Source organism: Atta cephalotes (genome assembly GCF_000143395.1).
Source record: "Atta cephalotes unplaced genomic scaffold scaffold00001, whole genome shotgun sequence".
Lineage (NCBI taxonomy): Eukaryota > Metazoa > Arthropoda > Insecta > Hymenoptera > Formicidae > Atta > Atta cephalotes.
In genome coordinates, this window is record NW_012130065.1 from 15,254,992 (window position 1) to 15,271,418 (window position 16,427).

Here is a 16,427-nt window from a genome sequence, read left to right on the forward strand (position 1 = left end):
TTTGTTATTATATATATATATATATATATATATATATTAAAAGATATGAATAAACTGTATAACATTTGATTCATTTTGATACATTGAACATCGTACGATCAACGTGGAGTGCGTTCCGTTTAACATTCATAATGCTTGCAAACATCATTTCATTTTTTTTATTTATCAAATGCTAAACAAGAATGAAATGATGTATGCGGGCGTTGAGAACATTAAATGGATTGCGTCCATGGTAAGGGTTTGTTTCTTTTTCTCTCAAGGTGATAGATATCTGGTGAATGAATAAAAAACGAACAATGTGTACAAATATATTTTCTATATTTATTTAGATATTTACGTCATAGTAAATGCAAATGGAATGATTATTAGAATTTGATTCACTTTGCAATTCGACTTATAAAACAGTACAATGTTTTAAATATAATCCAAAGAGTCTTAAATAAAATATTCATTTTTGCTATTCGTTCGTTGTTTATTCATTCACGTATAGTCGATTTAAGTAATTGTGTGTACATGGGTGGATTATAATACTGCACAGCCATCCATGTACACAAAATTATATGAATTTTATGCCAATTGAATATTTGCTGCCTCGTTGTAATATTGGTTTAAATCAATCTCGTTATGTTACATACTCTCAAAAGACTTTTTTTACAATTCATCGTGCTAAATTACAGTTAGGGCGAGAAATAGGAAGGGTTTGTTTCTCAAGCCACTTAAGTGCTTGAATGTTCTCCGGTCCTCGTAGCAAAGGTTTTAAAACTTCCAAACATTTTACATGATAATTATTCAAATATTCGATCTGGAATAAGATAGGTCATGAAACATAATTGAAATATTTTTAAATAAAATGAGAAATATTTGAGAATGCGCATACCTCTTTGTCAGAAAGCATTGATACATCGAGCAAACTCGTTTGAATAGGGACAAGTGTCATGGTTTCGAATGTCAAAAAACCTCGGTTTTTATGATTGTAAGGTGTCTTTGCAGGAACAACTAACTCAACATTCTCTAATCTGACACCAAACTTACCGTCTTCGTAATATCCTGGCTCTGTTTTGAAAATATGTTTTTTTATTATTTTCGATTGCGTAAACGATTACGATTTATTTATGTTTTTATCATACCGTTTGATAAGAACATTCCTGATTGTAAACCTGGATCATCCGGATGCGGCTTCCATGAGATACCAATCGGCTCTTCATGGACATTGAGATAAGATCCTACTCCGTGGCCAGTACCGTGAAGATAATCGAGACTAAAATTAATTCATAATTAGATATAAAGAGTTGAATTTTTTTGCATAAAATATGTTTTCTCATCACATTTTAAAAATCTTCGTACCCAACGCCCCATAAACTTTCACGCGCCAGTGTATCAAGATAATTTCCTTTTGTTTTCAAGGGGAATATCATTGTCGATAGCCGGCATTGTCCTTTAAAAACTCTAGTGAAACATTCACGTTCGAAACTTGTGGGTTCACCAAAATGTAACGTTCTCGTTACATCTGTCGTACCATCATGATACTGTGCACCAGAATCACAGAGATAAAGTTCTTTATCTGTAATAGGCACATCAGTCTCTGCTGTAGGTGCATAATGAATAACTGCTCCATGAGGACCGACAGACGATATAGTGGTAAAGCTTAATCCGACAAAATAAGCTTGTTCCCTTAGAAAAAAATTAATTTCTTGTATCTACATTATCTACATTTTACATTGTAAAAAATGAGTTGCTTTATAAAATATACATAATCGACTTACTGTCTAAACTGTTCCAGCCGCGTCGCACCTGAAATTTCCGTAATCAATTCGTTCGTATTCTTGATTTTATCTTCTAGCCAAGCAAAATATTTTACAAGAGCGACAGAATCTCTCACATGCGCCGCTTTCATTCCAATTATTTCGGTAGCATTCTTTATCGATTTCATAACGCTAATAGGTGTAATATCCGTATGTTTTTGAATAGTTGCAACATCCGGGTGTAGCGCAAAGCTGGATTTATTGCTGATCCACATTTTATCTTTCTCAAATGAACACGATTGTACGAATGATTTCATATAAACATGTATATCCTCGTAGGCATGAAAGATTGGATCGACACCCTCGTTCTTCAGTTGTTCCAATGCTTCCTGGCTAAGCCTACTTCTATCTATAAAGATATGTACATCTTTCAGAGTGAGAATGACATATGCAAAGAAGACAGGATTGAAAGGTATATCAGATCCCCTCCAATTTAGTAGATACGCAATTGCATCCAATGCAGTCACTACAAGTATCGTCGTGCCATTCTCTTGCATAGCATTGCGACATGCTTTTACTTTGTCTCCTGCACTTCGACCCGAATATCGTAACAATTGTGGCAAAACTATGTTGGCTGTTGGTGCTGGCTGATCGTCACCCCATACTTTATCCACCAAGTTCTCAGAAAGTGGAATCAAATCGTGACCGGCATCGATTAAACTGTTCTGCAATCGTGTCCATTCCGTGAAACTTATTAGATTAGCATCGGCTCCGACTACGGATTTTGATGGTAAATTCGCAGCGAGCCACGCAGTGATAGTAGGTGTATCCAATAAACCTTCCCTCATCAAAGTCCATGCCTCTGGCGGATCTAACTCCGACATAGCTTGTTGGTAATATCTTCCATCAGTCCACAGCAATGCTGCATCGTGCAATATGACTACCGTCCCGTAGGAACCACGGAATCCGCTGATAAAACATCGCCTCTGATCTCGCTCCGTCGAATATTCTGATTGATGTGCATCCTCTCCAGTGACAATCAGAGCCTGGATACCTTTTTTTCGAATGAGAGACCATCCACTAGGTTGAACATTCTTCATCAGCGCTCGAAGCTGCGTCAGCTTCCAAAGCCCGTCCTTTTTTACCATCTTGTGCCACAAAGAATATTTTGTTATTTCTGAATCCAATTTCATTCATACAACACAATTCTCCAAGGGATGTCCTAAAGCCATCCTGAAGATGTTCTACGTATATAACAGTTCTCCACGAGATGTCCTTAGGACATCTCGTGGAGAACTGTTATATCTTTAGTGATATCTTAGATAATATATACATGTTTAAAAGATATCATACATCTTTTGAAACATACATATCAAATATTTCTATCAATGTAGATGAACTTTAATCTTGATTTAATTTACTTTTTCTAATTCTAAGAATTAGAAAAGAATAAAGAATAAGTTAAACCAAGATTATATACAATTAATTTACATTGATATAAATGTCTGTTTCTACCAACGTAGTTTAATTTTAATCTTCTGAATCAACTAAATCTTCAGTTTTTTCAAGTTCTAAAAATTAGAAAAAAATGATTAGCAAATTGAACCGATATTAAAGTTAATCTACATTGGTAGAATAACAAGTATAAAACCCAATAATATAAGATCAATTTCAATCTCAGTTTAACTTATTATTTATCTTAGAATTAGAAGAAGATAAAGAAGAAACTGAACCAAAATTAAAATTAATCTTATATTGCAACCAAGCTTAAAAGATACCTAAAAGACATCATAAGGATGTTTTCTGAACACTGTTGTCTGATGTACAAAATAAAACAATCATAAAAAAGCTTGTTCCTTACCTTGTGAAATATTGTTCAAACACTAGCGTCACTCTATCGACGCATTTGTCACAAATGGAAAGTAATAAGGATCCCTATTATTTTCCAGAGAGAACCAAAAGGGAAATTACGGGTGCCACGTTATCTATTAATATCGCAAACACTCGACTTGTATCGTCCTTTTGAAAGATCAGACTATCTTATCTTTATGATAAGAAAAAGTGATCGCGCATCGTATGTTTATAATAAGTCCTTATCTTCTCGGATACAGACGCGTGGAAGATGCTCTTTCAGATAGAGGTGCTCTTCTACACGGTCGACAACATGTATCCAACTCCCGGAGCATCATATATATGTAGTTTAGTGGCATGTGGTATTTCGATCGAGATTTCGACTTCGATACCTCGCTGCACGTCTACCCCCAATCGCGCAATATATCGAAGTAGAAAGGAGAAACATCGACATGTGCAACCATCCAGCCAATCAGCATGCACTACATCATCTTTCAAAATTTCATGTCATCGATGTCACATTCGGTTCTAATCATTTCATTCAGTTTCGTTTTTGTTTTCTATATTGATTACAGTGATTCTGATCAACCGACAGCTGGGAAATTTTATTTTCTCGATTTAGAAACTTGTTGTAACCAGGTGTCTTCTTGAGGGAAATACAGAAGTGACAGCCGTGGACCTGAGATACAAATGAAATTAGAACGTTGAAGGTTTTTGTAGGTTAAAAAATCTGTTTTATCTATTGAACAAATAGCAGCAGTACGTACGAATTGCGCGCGATATTGCAATGTAATCGATATGTTCTGCGTCCATTTGATTGGATAATTATTTATATGAACAAATTTGTTACGAAGCTTTTCAAAATAATATAACAAACTGCAATGCTAGAGATTATTTTTTCGTACATTGATATAAATTATTCAAGAATTCTCCGTTAATTTTATTCTATCATACAGATTTCTAATCTTAAAATGTAATCTTGTAGTGGTATTTGTAGTCCGATTTAATATTTCGATTTTATATTTATATTTAAGATCACTTAAATACGATCTTTAGATTTTAATGAATTATTTTGTTAATTAAAAGCAGAAATTTCAAACCTCTTAAGATCAAATTCAATTAGATGATCTTAAATATAGAATTGAAGTATGAATACTCACAGTATAATCTCTTTTAAAAATCGCTTTTAATTTCACTATTCTTTTTACAGCATCAAGTGGATACTTTGATTGTTCAGACTCTTTTTTTTTATAAACGCAAAACATCAAGCAAGTGCAGATTCAGTGAAACTTGAGAATTCAATGAAACTTCAGTTGAATTCAGTTGAAACTTAACATCACATATTTATCCATATTGATAAAAAAATATGGATATCTAAAATTTACTCACAGGACAATCCTGTAGAGATGTGAAAATTTGTTTTCGGCATTTTGAAATTGATTTTTCTCATCGAACAATATATTACATCATATCCTGCATCATGATGCGCCAAAGACGGCAGCAAGGCCTGCAGAATGGCATATTCTTGCTGTGTATGCAGGCTCTGAACTTTGGACTTGATAAAATACCACCTGCTACTCTAATTGGAATCATTGCACAGGTAATCTTTACCAAAAATTTGATATAATTTTGTTTTAATAATTTGGTTTTGCTCTATTTTGAGTCAATCTCTTTAGAATTAACACAGTTTACTCACTTTGATAAAATTGAATTAATCTTTCTAATCGATTGCTATACAATTTTTAGCTTTACAAGTTTTTATGAGCATCATTCTTAGAGTATAAATATATTTCTATAAATAGAGTATAAATATATTTTTTCTTTCTAGACTTTACTGTATATGGGTCTAATACGAGTGCCATGGAACGCGGAAGATGTATGCATATCGGCTATTAAAATAATTAAGTACAAAAACTGGCAATCGTTCTTCCTTTCAAATTTCGAACATGGATCCGACATGCATCTGTACTACAACATGCTTTCTTTTATTCTGAAAGGTTCTTACTTGGAGCCCATCTACGGAACGATGAATTTTGTACTTTTACTGGGTGTATTGTCTATCGGATGTAGCGCTATGTATGTATTCCTAGGATACATTCTGATGCAATTAACAGGCGATTACGGATATTTCACGGCTTGTGCTATCGGTTTTTCTGCCACATTATTTGCACTGAAAATCATTGCGCTGTGCGAAGAACGCGACAAATTACACAATATCAGTGGATTAATAGTACCAAGTAAACTAGCGGTTTGGCTCGAGTTAATATTGATACACTTGTTGGTCCCAAATTCTTCCTTTATCGGTCATCTGGGTGGTATTTTAGTTGGATGCTTATATTCTTATTCTTTTGTTGGAGAAAGGATCGATAACTTGATACATATGATAACTGGTACACCTATTATACACGAAGAACAATTTTATAGAAGACGAAACAGGCTGTTTACGTAACATTTTGTAATTTTCATCAATTCAACATATTTGTGTAATATAACTTAATCTCTAATATAACTTAATAAATGTATATATACATTAAATCGAATTATATAAAAAAATTATACAAATAATTCGATGGAATACAACTAGAGATGAGAATTTATTTGTAAGACTTCTGTGATCCTGAATAATAATTTAATATATATTGCTGATTACAAGTATTTTTATAAATGAATAGTGATCTTTTTTGTAATTATGATTTATTTAAAATAAAATCTAAATGCCTATATTTGTATATTTTTTCTTATTACCGGCCACTAAATTCAAACTCTAAAATAGTAACATTTCATCCTATATGAGTTATTTCTCAATTTATCCTTTTTAATTGTTATTTTATTTATAAGATTTTTAAGATATATTTATTTTTAGATTTTTACTATGTATGTAGATATTGTTATGCAAATTTATAAATTTTATTAAACATTAAATGCAACAAAAAAAATTACAGATTATTTCATGTAGCCACATATTGATTGTAGAATAATGTTTTTAGTTTGCAATGTAAGTAAAAACATCATGACTTTAATGAAAAGAAAAATTAATATTCATTTATATAATCAATCATTTTTAATATTTTATTGTACATGTATTATATAAAGATTTTACCTTCAACTTGTTTGTAAAATTTTGTGCAATTTATACAGTGTAATATTCGGTATATTAGAAGAGCTCTGCGCCGTCGTAATTGAATTCACTAAAAATAAATATGGAAAGGGAATGATATCCTTATCAAGTACTAAAAACATTTACGTATTTGTGGAAACTTACAGATTGATTTGTCGATTGGATATGGTATACCATAGAATATAAAATATGCACACATTTTAGCTAGAGATGTAGTATCAGAGAATTGTACTTTTCCAGTTGTAAGATATTCTTTAAACACAGATTTTATATCTAGAAAAAAAAAAAAGTTAAATATAACAAAATTAACAATAAATTATTGACTAATTGTTAATTTAAATTAATGCCATGCTTTAATAAATACCGTGCTCCCATTTATCCAGAATAATCGACGTTTTCTGTTTAATTGCGAGCATACTTTCTATGCTGAGTAATGGATTTTCATTATCTGTGAAGTTGCTTTTCCTCGACATTTGTGACAAAAGAAGCTTTATTTGCCATATCGCAAAGCTGTTTGGTTGCTCCTCAATGATTTTTATACTTCTAATTATATGCAGCCATAACGGTATAAGACTTACTTTATCTTTTGTAATGCATTCATACACAATTATTGCAAACATGTGAAGGAAATACTGTTCAAATTCTGGTATTTTGCATTGTATATCTGTAAATTTAAAGTTATTATTCGAAAAAATTATTTTACAAAACGTACAAACGAGAAAAATAAGAGAGTTAATATAGAAAAAGGAGATGTATCAATATAGATGAGAACTATTTGAAAAGATATCTTATATGATTCTCTTAATTTGTAAATTAAATAGTCATAAATATAATCTCTTTTCATATAAAATAGTCGTAATATAATGCCTTTTTATATAAAAAAATCTCGTATAATTTATAAAAAAATTATATAAAATATATCATAGATCTCTACTAATCTTGAGTTAAGTGTATATTAAAAGCGTATATTAATCAAATTGTACCATTTTGCGACAAATTCTTAATACTTTCTGAACGAATCATTCCATTTTTTGACCATTGCAAAAAAGACGTCACTACATTCAATACAGTTTTATCATTTGTAAATGATGTAACATATTCTGGCCGCGCAGCCCATGCAATTGCATTTTCCGTTGTCAGAGTTTGGGCCACTAAGCTTCTAAAACCCTAATTGAAATAAAATACTCATCAATGACATTTGTAAAGATACCTATAATACGTTTAATATGTATACAACTAATGAATAATCTTTAAGCTATTTCTTTAAATAATAATAATAATTTACGTGAGGATCTTCCAAGTATGATAAACAACCAGCTCTCTGTTTGATGCTTAAGAAATCATGTCTTTCTAGCATGTTTTCTAATTGCTGCCAGTTGTGATGTTTTAAAAATGTAATTTTCCAGTATCTCGAATCTTTTAATTCAATCTTCTTCAAGCTACATAACTGCGGTAATAAACAGGGTGCTTGTAAACTGATCTCTTGTCCTTCAGCTTCTTTGTTAGTTTCGAACGTTAAATGTATTGTCGCGTAACAATACTGTCCAGTATCTATGTCTCTCGGTAAGATAATACGTGGTTCAGCTGCTAATACGTATAAATGACGTAAAGCTTGTAAATGATACCTATTGAAATAATAACACTGCTTAGATACAAAAGATTTTAGAGTATTATCATCTAAAAAGTGTGAAAAGAAAGCTTTTTTAAAACTTTTTTATTGTGATAAAAATAGTTTTTATTCACACAATTTTTTCTTTTTTAAAAGAATTAAAGGAACATTCATTATAAGAGCAATATTCACAAACCTATTATCATTGCTATGAGTTGGAAATTTTGGGAAAAGCGAAATTATCAGAGCCGCCACTGAATTCGGGCTGTTAGAAAGTGTATATCTTCCACCACCCAAAAAAAGGAGACCGAGAGCCATGTGGGTTGCCAAATGAGATCCATATGTAACTACACCGCTGGTGAGTCCTACGCGAGTGCGTATGTGTCTGCATATTCTCATAATCTACAAATTTAGATTAGACAAATTGTCAATAAGTGTTCCTTGAGTGCTCATTGTTAGCAAATATCAAGACTTACATCTAAATTACCAGTACCCGCCATTACCACTGCAGTTGAAAGCAGAACAACGTTTAGACACGTTTCAACGGTGGATTTGCCAGCCAATTCGGCTATAGTTTTGTGTGACAATGCCGTAAACATCTGAGCGTAATTATACAAAGTCTTGAAAGCGTTCTTATTAGCAGTGCCTGCATACCTCAATCCTAGTGCCATGCAAGCACCAGCTATAATGTTGCAGTAGGCCTGGCTATAAATTATAACGATAAATAGCATAAATTTGTATATCAGATAAAGAGATTAAAAAATGCTTTGAAAAGATATTATTATTTACTTGATAGTTTCCAAATCCACATTTTGCGTAACTTCCGGCGTAGGTTTCTGCAATCTATATTTATAAACGATATTCGGCACATGACTAGAAACCCATGTCTTGGTTGGCTCGATATCATCCCACAAAATCAATGACTTGGCGAGCACTCTTAACAGCAGGAAATCTGGCCTTACAAATTCTAATAAATATTGTGTATCAGGTGGTTGCATCCATTCTGCTACCGCACGATTTCCGGTATTGAAATACATTAATCCTAAAGCTATCGTTGCTCCCGGGCTTGTTACGTCAATATTTATCGAATCACCTTCACGTATCTGATAACTGCAAACAAAGAAACAATTTATAAATTTAGAAAAATTGTACTTTGATTCTATTTCAGTAAAAAAATGTACAGAAATTTATAGAATTTTTTACGGGAAAGGTTTTAAATTTATTTTAATTTTACATCTTCCCAAACAAATTTTTTTAAATTTAAATTGTTTAAAGAATTGTATGAATTTTTTAATTATAAAAATTTAATTATATAAATTTCATTGTACCTAGGAGACTTGTATTTATCCTTCTGTGCTCCAGAAAATGGTCTTATGTGTCCACCAACCATATAATAATGTAAAGTATCAGGTATGCTCGCAGGTACATCCGTTCCGCCACCAGAACCAAGTATGACTAGACCTAATGCTAATCCTGCTGCCAAGGAATACGATTCGCGATCTACACAATTCTTCATTTCGGGTCCTGGTGGCCTACCTATAAATATAAATCTATATATTAGCATTTATATTAGTAATATATGTACATATTATACAAATAATTACCAATTTCAGATAATAAAGCATGTGAGATATGTCTATGCGCAGTTCCTTGATACACAAGACCAACTCCCATTAGCGCCGCTACTTGTACATTTTGTTGTACATTTAATTCAATACTCGTTGGTGGTAAAAGTGTTTCCACGTGCAATGATAATAATTTAGTCATAGATACATTCATTGTGCCACGATGTGTTGCCGATAAGCCTAATAAAAGTCCAACACTAGTAGCTTCATGACAATCAGCTAGATATTCGTATGTACTTAAGGGAGCTAAGTTTTTCAGATGTCCGTTTAAACCAAGAGCCATCAAAAATCCCGAATGTTCTACACCGTATTCACCCTGTTGCTGTTTATTATACACTATCCATGTCGAGTCAATATTCGCAGCATCTGGATGAATGCATAGGCCTGCAGCTACTCCATTATGAAAAAGCGGCCACAGATTCATATTTGGAGGAACATCTATGTGAGTTAACTCGACAGTAGTTCCACGAGGCGGTGCCTTGCCTAATGAAAACATATAAAATAATTAATTAATCAATTAAAGGAATGAATTTAAATCGTGATATGCAATCATACCAGTTAAACATAATCGTGGAATGGGCAATTGTTCTGTTATCATCGGGGTGGAAGTTCTCAATGTAAACATGCCTCTAGCTACAGGTAATGCCATTGTTCTCGTGCATAATGTGAGCAAGTGTCTTTCCTGCTCTTCTATAAATTCGTGATCGCTCACATTTGATCTTTGAACTATTGCTATCCTCATTGGTTTCGAGGAATTAAGCAACCTTCGTACCTCAGCAATTCTATGATCCTTATTAAATCGTAATTTCAATATCTATTGAATGAAATAAAGTTTAAATTATAAACATTGTAAAAAATATGTATCTATATATTTAATGTAGAGATAAATAAATGCAGAAAATAACATAATCATTTACCATATCATCAAATTCCATGCCGTCATCTTGTTCATCCTTTATTCCATAATCTTTCGTCTCACTATCAATATATTGCAATCTCGAAGATGGTTTTAAATGTTTATCTAATACGGCTAGATCTTGGCGATCTATGAGTTCATATGCGTGCATAGGCCAATTCGACGGTGGATTTTCTCTACATCTATGCATAACATCTTTTATCATCAAAGATACCGCAGGCGGCAATGTCTCGAGATCTTCTTTTTTCATATCTAAGATCAAAATATTATTTTTTATCTTTGAAAAAGGGATAATTTTCATAATATTTAATTGCTTGCTGCATTGTTTGCTTACCCATTTCGTGATATAATAATATTATTCTGTCCATTGTTGGTTTCTCCAATCTCTTCAGTATTTCTTTGTCAAATTTGCTTCCGATTTCTTGAAAATCGATACGATTTCCAGCAGGTACAATTATTTTGATATATTTCTCCATTTCTAATATATCAATACGATTTTCATTTGCTATAAGAGCTGTTAGATATATTATATTTCTTGTTCTTGGATTAATGTAATTTAAATAGGGAAATGCAATCATGTCCGTTCCACTCAACATACTGTTTAATGTTTCAAATATATTTGGTGGTTTTCGAGGTATGTAACTTGGAATTATTATTTTCTCTAAATCTGAGTCACTAATTTGAGATTTCATATTTTTTAGAGAAGCCAACGAAGGTGAATCAAGATAGTAATGATGAGCATACATTTCGAATTTCAGATCTATGCTTAATTGATATAATAGTTGTCCGAGTAATGGCAAATTTTCCGATATAATGCTGTTTAATTTTAATTCTTCGTATAACAAATGAAGAGAAAATAAAATAAGTGGAAAATGTGGAAACAAGATAGCTTGTACATTTATTTTGCCAACACTACTTGATTCTATAGCATTGAGAGACGTAATAAAACAAGGTACTATCTGACCCTTTAATACATTCGACATAAAAGTTCGAGAATTTTCATATTCGTTTGCATTTAACATATACACCCAATCACCAGTCGATCCACAATTGCTAGTTTTTTGCTTTTTGGGTAACATCATCTGTAAACTAGGTAATTCTGTACACTGATCTTTTTCGTTATTTCGTATCACATCCAGTTTTTCCACATCATATCCCAATAATGTAAACAGAACTATAAGAAAGAGATCCCACTCTTGCGCCGGTGAAAAGTCTTGTGGGCCTGGGGCATTTCTAGCACCATACCATTTAACCAACAATTGCATCGCTAAGTCTCTTTGGAGAACATTTCGTAGAATATGTAAACATTTAGTAACTGTAAAAAATGTGTAACGTGAGTTAATTATATAATACATATGTGAGAACAATTAATTTCAATTATTTGCAATCAATATTAATAAATTTATTTATTCATATGTTAATGTTTCTCAGATTTAATATACTTACCTAAAGGCGATGTACTGGCAACAGGTATTGCTACACGAAAATATTGTTTATTTCCACACTCTACGGTTATCTCATTACCTACAGTTTCTTTCAAAGTGAGAAAACTCGTGTCCAGTAATGAATTTTCCAAAAGTATTGGCGGACGAGCACAATTACCACCTACAGGACTCAATAAATGTAAAGCTTCTTCAAATTTAATTTCGTGCGAGGCTGTACAATTCTGAGGAATCAAAGAACTCCGTCTCGGAAATGGAGATCCGAGCTTAGCATTACTATTTGATAAAAAGTAATTACTGCCCGTAAAATTTGAGAGCATGCCAGATATATGCAATTTACCCACGCATATAATTCCTGTGTATAACGTTATACTGTTTGACACATCTACAATTGCTATCATGTGCAAATTCTGGAAGAAACCAATTTATGTTATTATCAAATTACATTAATCAATATACATTTTCAATATACAATAAATTCAAATGATTTTGTATTTTTCTTATTTTAAATATGCACATAAATAATATATACTAACCGATAAATTAATAGCATCTTTAGCCACGATGTTCGTTATCATTCCGAAAATAATCTGTTGTTGTTTGTTAGTCTTTTCTAATCTCATTAAAGACAGTTGTGAACGATTTGGAATTAAATAGCCCAAGTAATTCTGTCCAACAAGATCCGATGTTAAAAAAACCTTAGATGCACGACCACAAGTATCTCTAAAAAATAAAATTTTCCAATTTCTTCATTATTTAACAAATATTCTTAAATGTCTCCTTAAAGCTTGGTGCAAACCGAGACAATAACATAACGCGAGATATGCGAATTACTTACTTGGATACACCAACATTCTCTGTCCATACATGTTCAAGACAGATCTCAGGATACAAAGGTTTGCTTGCAGTTGGAATATCTTTTAATCGGATGCTATTGTAACTGGGAGCTGGACTATATGTTTGATTTGAGCCAGTTATCATGACAGTTTGATGTAATCTGCTATGATAAATATTTGAGTTTACAGGTGGTCCAAACAGAGGCGACATAGCTACCGATTGCGTAGGTGATTGACAACGAGAAATGGTAGCCATCGAACTTTGTGAACGTGAATGCTGTTGTTGAGGTGACGGTCCACCCGAATTAGTACTATAAGAGGTAGTACGCGATCCAAATGGAGTATTAGGCAATCCTAAACCAGAGTTATTTATTTGTAAGCTTGACACTCCTGCAACAAATACATTTCATTTATTTACATCAATTTTTCCTATCATTTACTTTGATCAAATTGTATAATTATAATTATTGTATTATTATATAATTATTATTAGCTTAATAAATGGCTCTCTTTTCATTATGATATATTAACTAAATTTTTTCATGTACATGCATATGTATATGGATATATGGATATTTCTTTACCAAAAAGAAAGGGACTTAGAGGACCCTTATTGGTGAAACTTTTATTAGCAGATAAATTGCTACCAACATTTAATGGCGACATCATTGAATGATTGAATAAACTCATCGTGTCATTACTTCCACAAACTATTTGGCATTCTTCAGCTGATGCTTTGCGAATTTTGTAAACCGAATGCAAACCTGTCTTCGTATCATATATCATAGCAAAGGATGGCTCTGAGTTAGTAAATATAATCTGCTGATTTGAGTCGTTCATGTATGACACAGATCCTAAAATATTTAGTTCAATTATATTAGCAATAAAAATTAATTGAAACATTTCGCATAAGTATCATCATCAAATGTACAAGATATGTTTTACAATACATGTTATTATTCGTATTTAATTCTATAAATAAACTATTTTATTTACCGTGTTTAATAAGTAGAGGACAAATTTCATCTAACGGATGCATTAATGAAAAGGCAACTGGTAAATTATTATCGTGTTGTGTTGGTAATCTGCTGCTTTCAAATGATACATATCTAAAAATAAAATGTATGAATGTAAACGTTGCAATTCGAACTTTGTATCAATTATCAATAAAACATAAGAATGTAGGATATAAATTATTGAATTTTGTTTAATTTTTAAATAAATTATATATACCTCGAATCCGTAATTGGCACTTGAGATTTTTCAAGTATAATCCCATATTTTGTTGGCCATACAGCAGAGACCTGTTATCAATTGATGTTTTTAAAATTATATAGCAAGTTAATATAAATCTTTATAATTCATTTATAATAATAATAATAATTTTTTTGTAAATGGCTTCTAGTTTCAAGGAACAACAATAATCATTTTTATGACTGCTAGTTAGCTTTGTCTTTAATAAGTGTTAAAATAAAATAAAATAAAATAAAATTTAATATTAATAATAAATTTAATATTACGTAATAAATTTAATATTACCGTAATAAAATTAAATCTTTTTGATATTTACTCTTATATTTTAAGCATTTCATTTTATGATTCACTCAAAGATTACAATGCAAAAAAATACAATGTCATCACATGCATCTTCACTTTCAGCTACATATTTTATCCTTATAAAAAAGAAATGCTTTACCTGAAATTGTAAAGCAGAAACGTAGTCTTCGCCATTTTCTGTAAAAACTTTAAGAGTATAGGAATCTAACAAGCAAATACATTCTATAGATTTCTCAATTGAATCGTTAGATTCAGATTCTTTACTTTTGATCAAATGATCTGGAGTACTAGTGTGAAAGGTACACCAAAGTGCATGCTTAATATCAGTTTCACATGTATAGGTTGCTTTGAGCACTCGAGTAGTTTGATTGCCTTTACAGTGAACTGCTACTTTGCCCGAATAATATAATTCTTCCTCCTCACATATTTTATTACTGCGTACCAACCATGTCTCTTTCTAGAAATAAGACATTTACTATTAAATATCATTTTGAAAAGACTTTGCATGGAGAAAAATAAATTGCGAGAGAACGGATGTTAGAAGACAGTTATCTTCATATTTGATTTAATTTTCTATTACATCAGCAAAATAATTTTCAAATTAATATAATGTATATAATATGTATATAATGTGTATGTAATCAGAAACATATTTTAAAGTAGATAACATTGCTAATTATAAATATAAATTTTCAAACCCGTTCTCTCCTCTTTACTACATAGTTATTCATTTTGAAATCTTACAGGAGATTTTTCTGATATATTTACTTCGCTAAATCTTTTTAATAGAACATTTTCTCCACCAACCGTTCGAGTATTAGACTGCTGACTGATCAGGGATCCAGGATGTTTTAAGATTATCTCCCGACCACCTGGCTTGTATTCCTTAAGGAAATATTAAGCTTTTATATTATCAATCATTTCATATAATCTTTCATAGCAGTTTTCATAACAGATAATCATTGAGTCTCTTTTCATTTTACATTAAATAGCGTAACTGTTATTCATGTCGTAAATCAGATATAAGAATAGTTATTCATTCAATATTATATTCTAAAAGGTTAACTGTATACAGACAAATCGCTAACAAGTCAAGCAAAGAGCAAAATAAAGATAAAATATTACTTGAATTGAAAAAGATATAAATCAGAGACATGATTCGAACACATTTTTTATCTACACTGACAATGAAATATCAGATCTGAAATGAGAGACAATAATCATATGCCTCTGTATTATACCACGATATTTCCTTGAAATAAAATGCTTTGTTTGTATCCATTATTAGCTACAGGTTTCCGATTGTCTTAGTATTAGTATAGGAAAAATAAATAAATGTGTAACATCAATCTACTTTACCACCGGTTCTGAGGCGGCGATCATCCTCTCCCTGGTCTCATCCAGATTTGCTAGCTGTGTTTACAGATATCGCGAGGGAACAATACCCACTAAACTTTGGTCTCTTCCTATACAACGTTGCGTGCAAATAGAATGAAACGTGACGAAAATACTTGAAAAACACTGAAAAAATCATGCATAAACGTGAACCACACCATCTTTAAACAATACCGCTTCGGGTATCCGTGACAGTATGTATATGTACATATTTCTGCGAGGTTGCGTTCGGAAAACACAACAGTTCGATTAGCATCTGAAAAGATAATTCACCGAACGCAACTAATGAATGTTGCGCGTATCAAAAATTTTCTTTCTTGAAAACTAAGACACAAT

The 16,427-nt window shown here is 31.7% G+C and overlaps 3 protein-coding genes across 3 annotated transcripts; 1 reads left to right on the forward strand and 2 right to left on the reverse strand.

Moving 5' to 3' along the window:
* Window positions 1-658: 658 nt before the first annotated feature.
* LOC105619040 (xaa-Pro aminopeptidase 1) lies at window positions 659-2,890 on the reverse strand. Its single transcript, XM_012200572.1, has 5 exons — window positions 1,764-2,890; window positions 1,345-1,671; window positions 1,128-1,258; window positions 878-1,053; window positions 659-802 (listed from the first exon to the last, which is right to left on the reverse strand). Exons 1-5 carry the CDS (start codon window positions 2,888-2,890, stop codon window positions 659-661), a joined length of 1,905 nt encoding a protein of 634 aa, XP_012055962.1.
* Window positions 2,891-5,073: 2,183 nt separating this feature from the next.
* On the forward strand, window positions 5,074-6,042 carry LOC105617423 (rhomboid-related protein 4-like). The gene is made up of 2 exons (XM_012198981.1): window positions 5,074-5,193; window positions 5,422-6,042. Exons 1-2 carry the CDS (start codon window positions 5,074-5,076, stop codon window positions 6,040-6,042), a joined length of 741 nt encoding a protein of 246 aa, XP_012054371.1.
* Window positions 6,043-6,635: 593 nt separating this feature from the next.
* Window positions 6,636-16,079, reverse strand: LOC105617434 (anaphase-promoting complex subunit 1). The gene is made up of 22 exons (XM_012198992.1): window positions 16,056-16,079; window positions 15,441-15,581; window positions 14,836-15,153; window positions 14,373-14,443; window positions 14,136-14,248; window positions 13,724-13,993; window positions 13,142-13,529; window positions 12,840-13,026; window positions 12,308-12,713; window positions 11,196-12,176; window positions 10,863-11,113; window positions 10,501-10,759; window positions 9,925-10,428; window positions 9,649-9,856; window positions 9,110-9,430; window positions 8,797-9,025; window positions 8,517-8,722; window positions 7,997-8,336; window positions 7,695-7,878; window positions 7,076-7,375; window positions 6,856-6,984; window positions 6,636-6,781 (listed from the first exon to the last, which is right to left on the reverse strand). The coding sequence occupies exons 1-22, from the start codon at window positions 16,077-16,079 to the stop codon at window positions 6,696-6,698; spliced, it is 5,916 nt and encodes a 1,971-aa protein (XP_012054382.1). The 3' UTR covers window positions 6,636-6,695.
* Window positions 16,080-16,427: the final 348 nt, after the last annotated feature.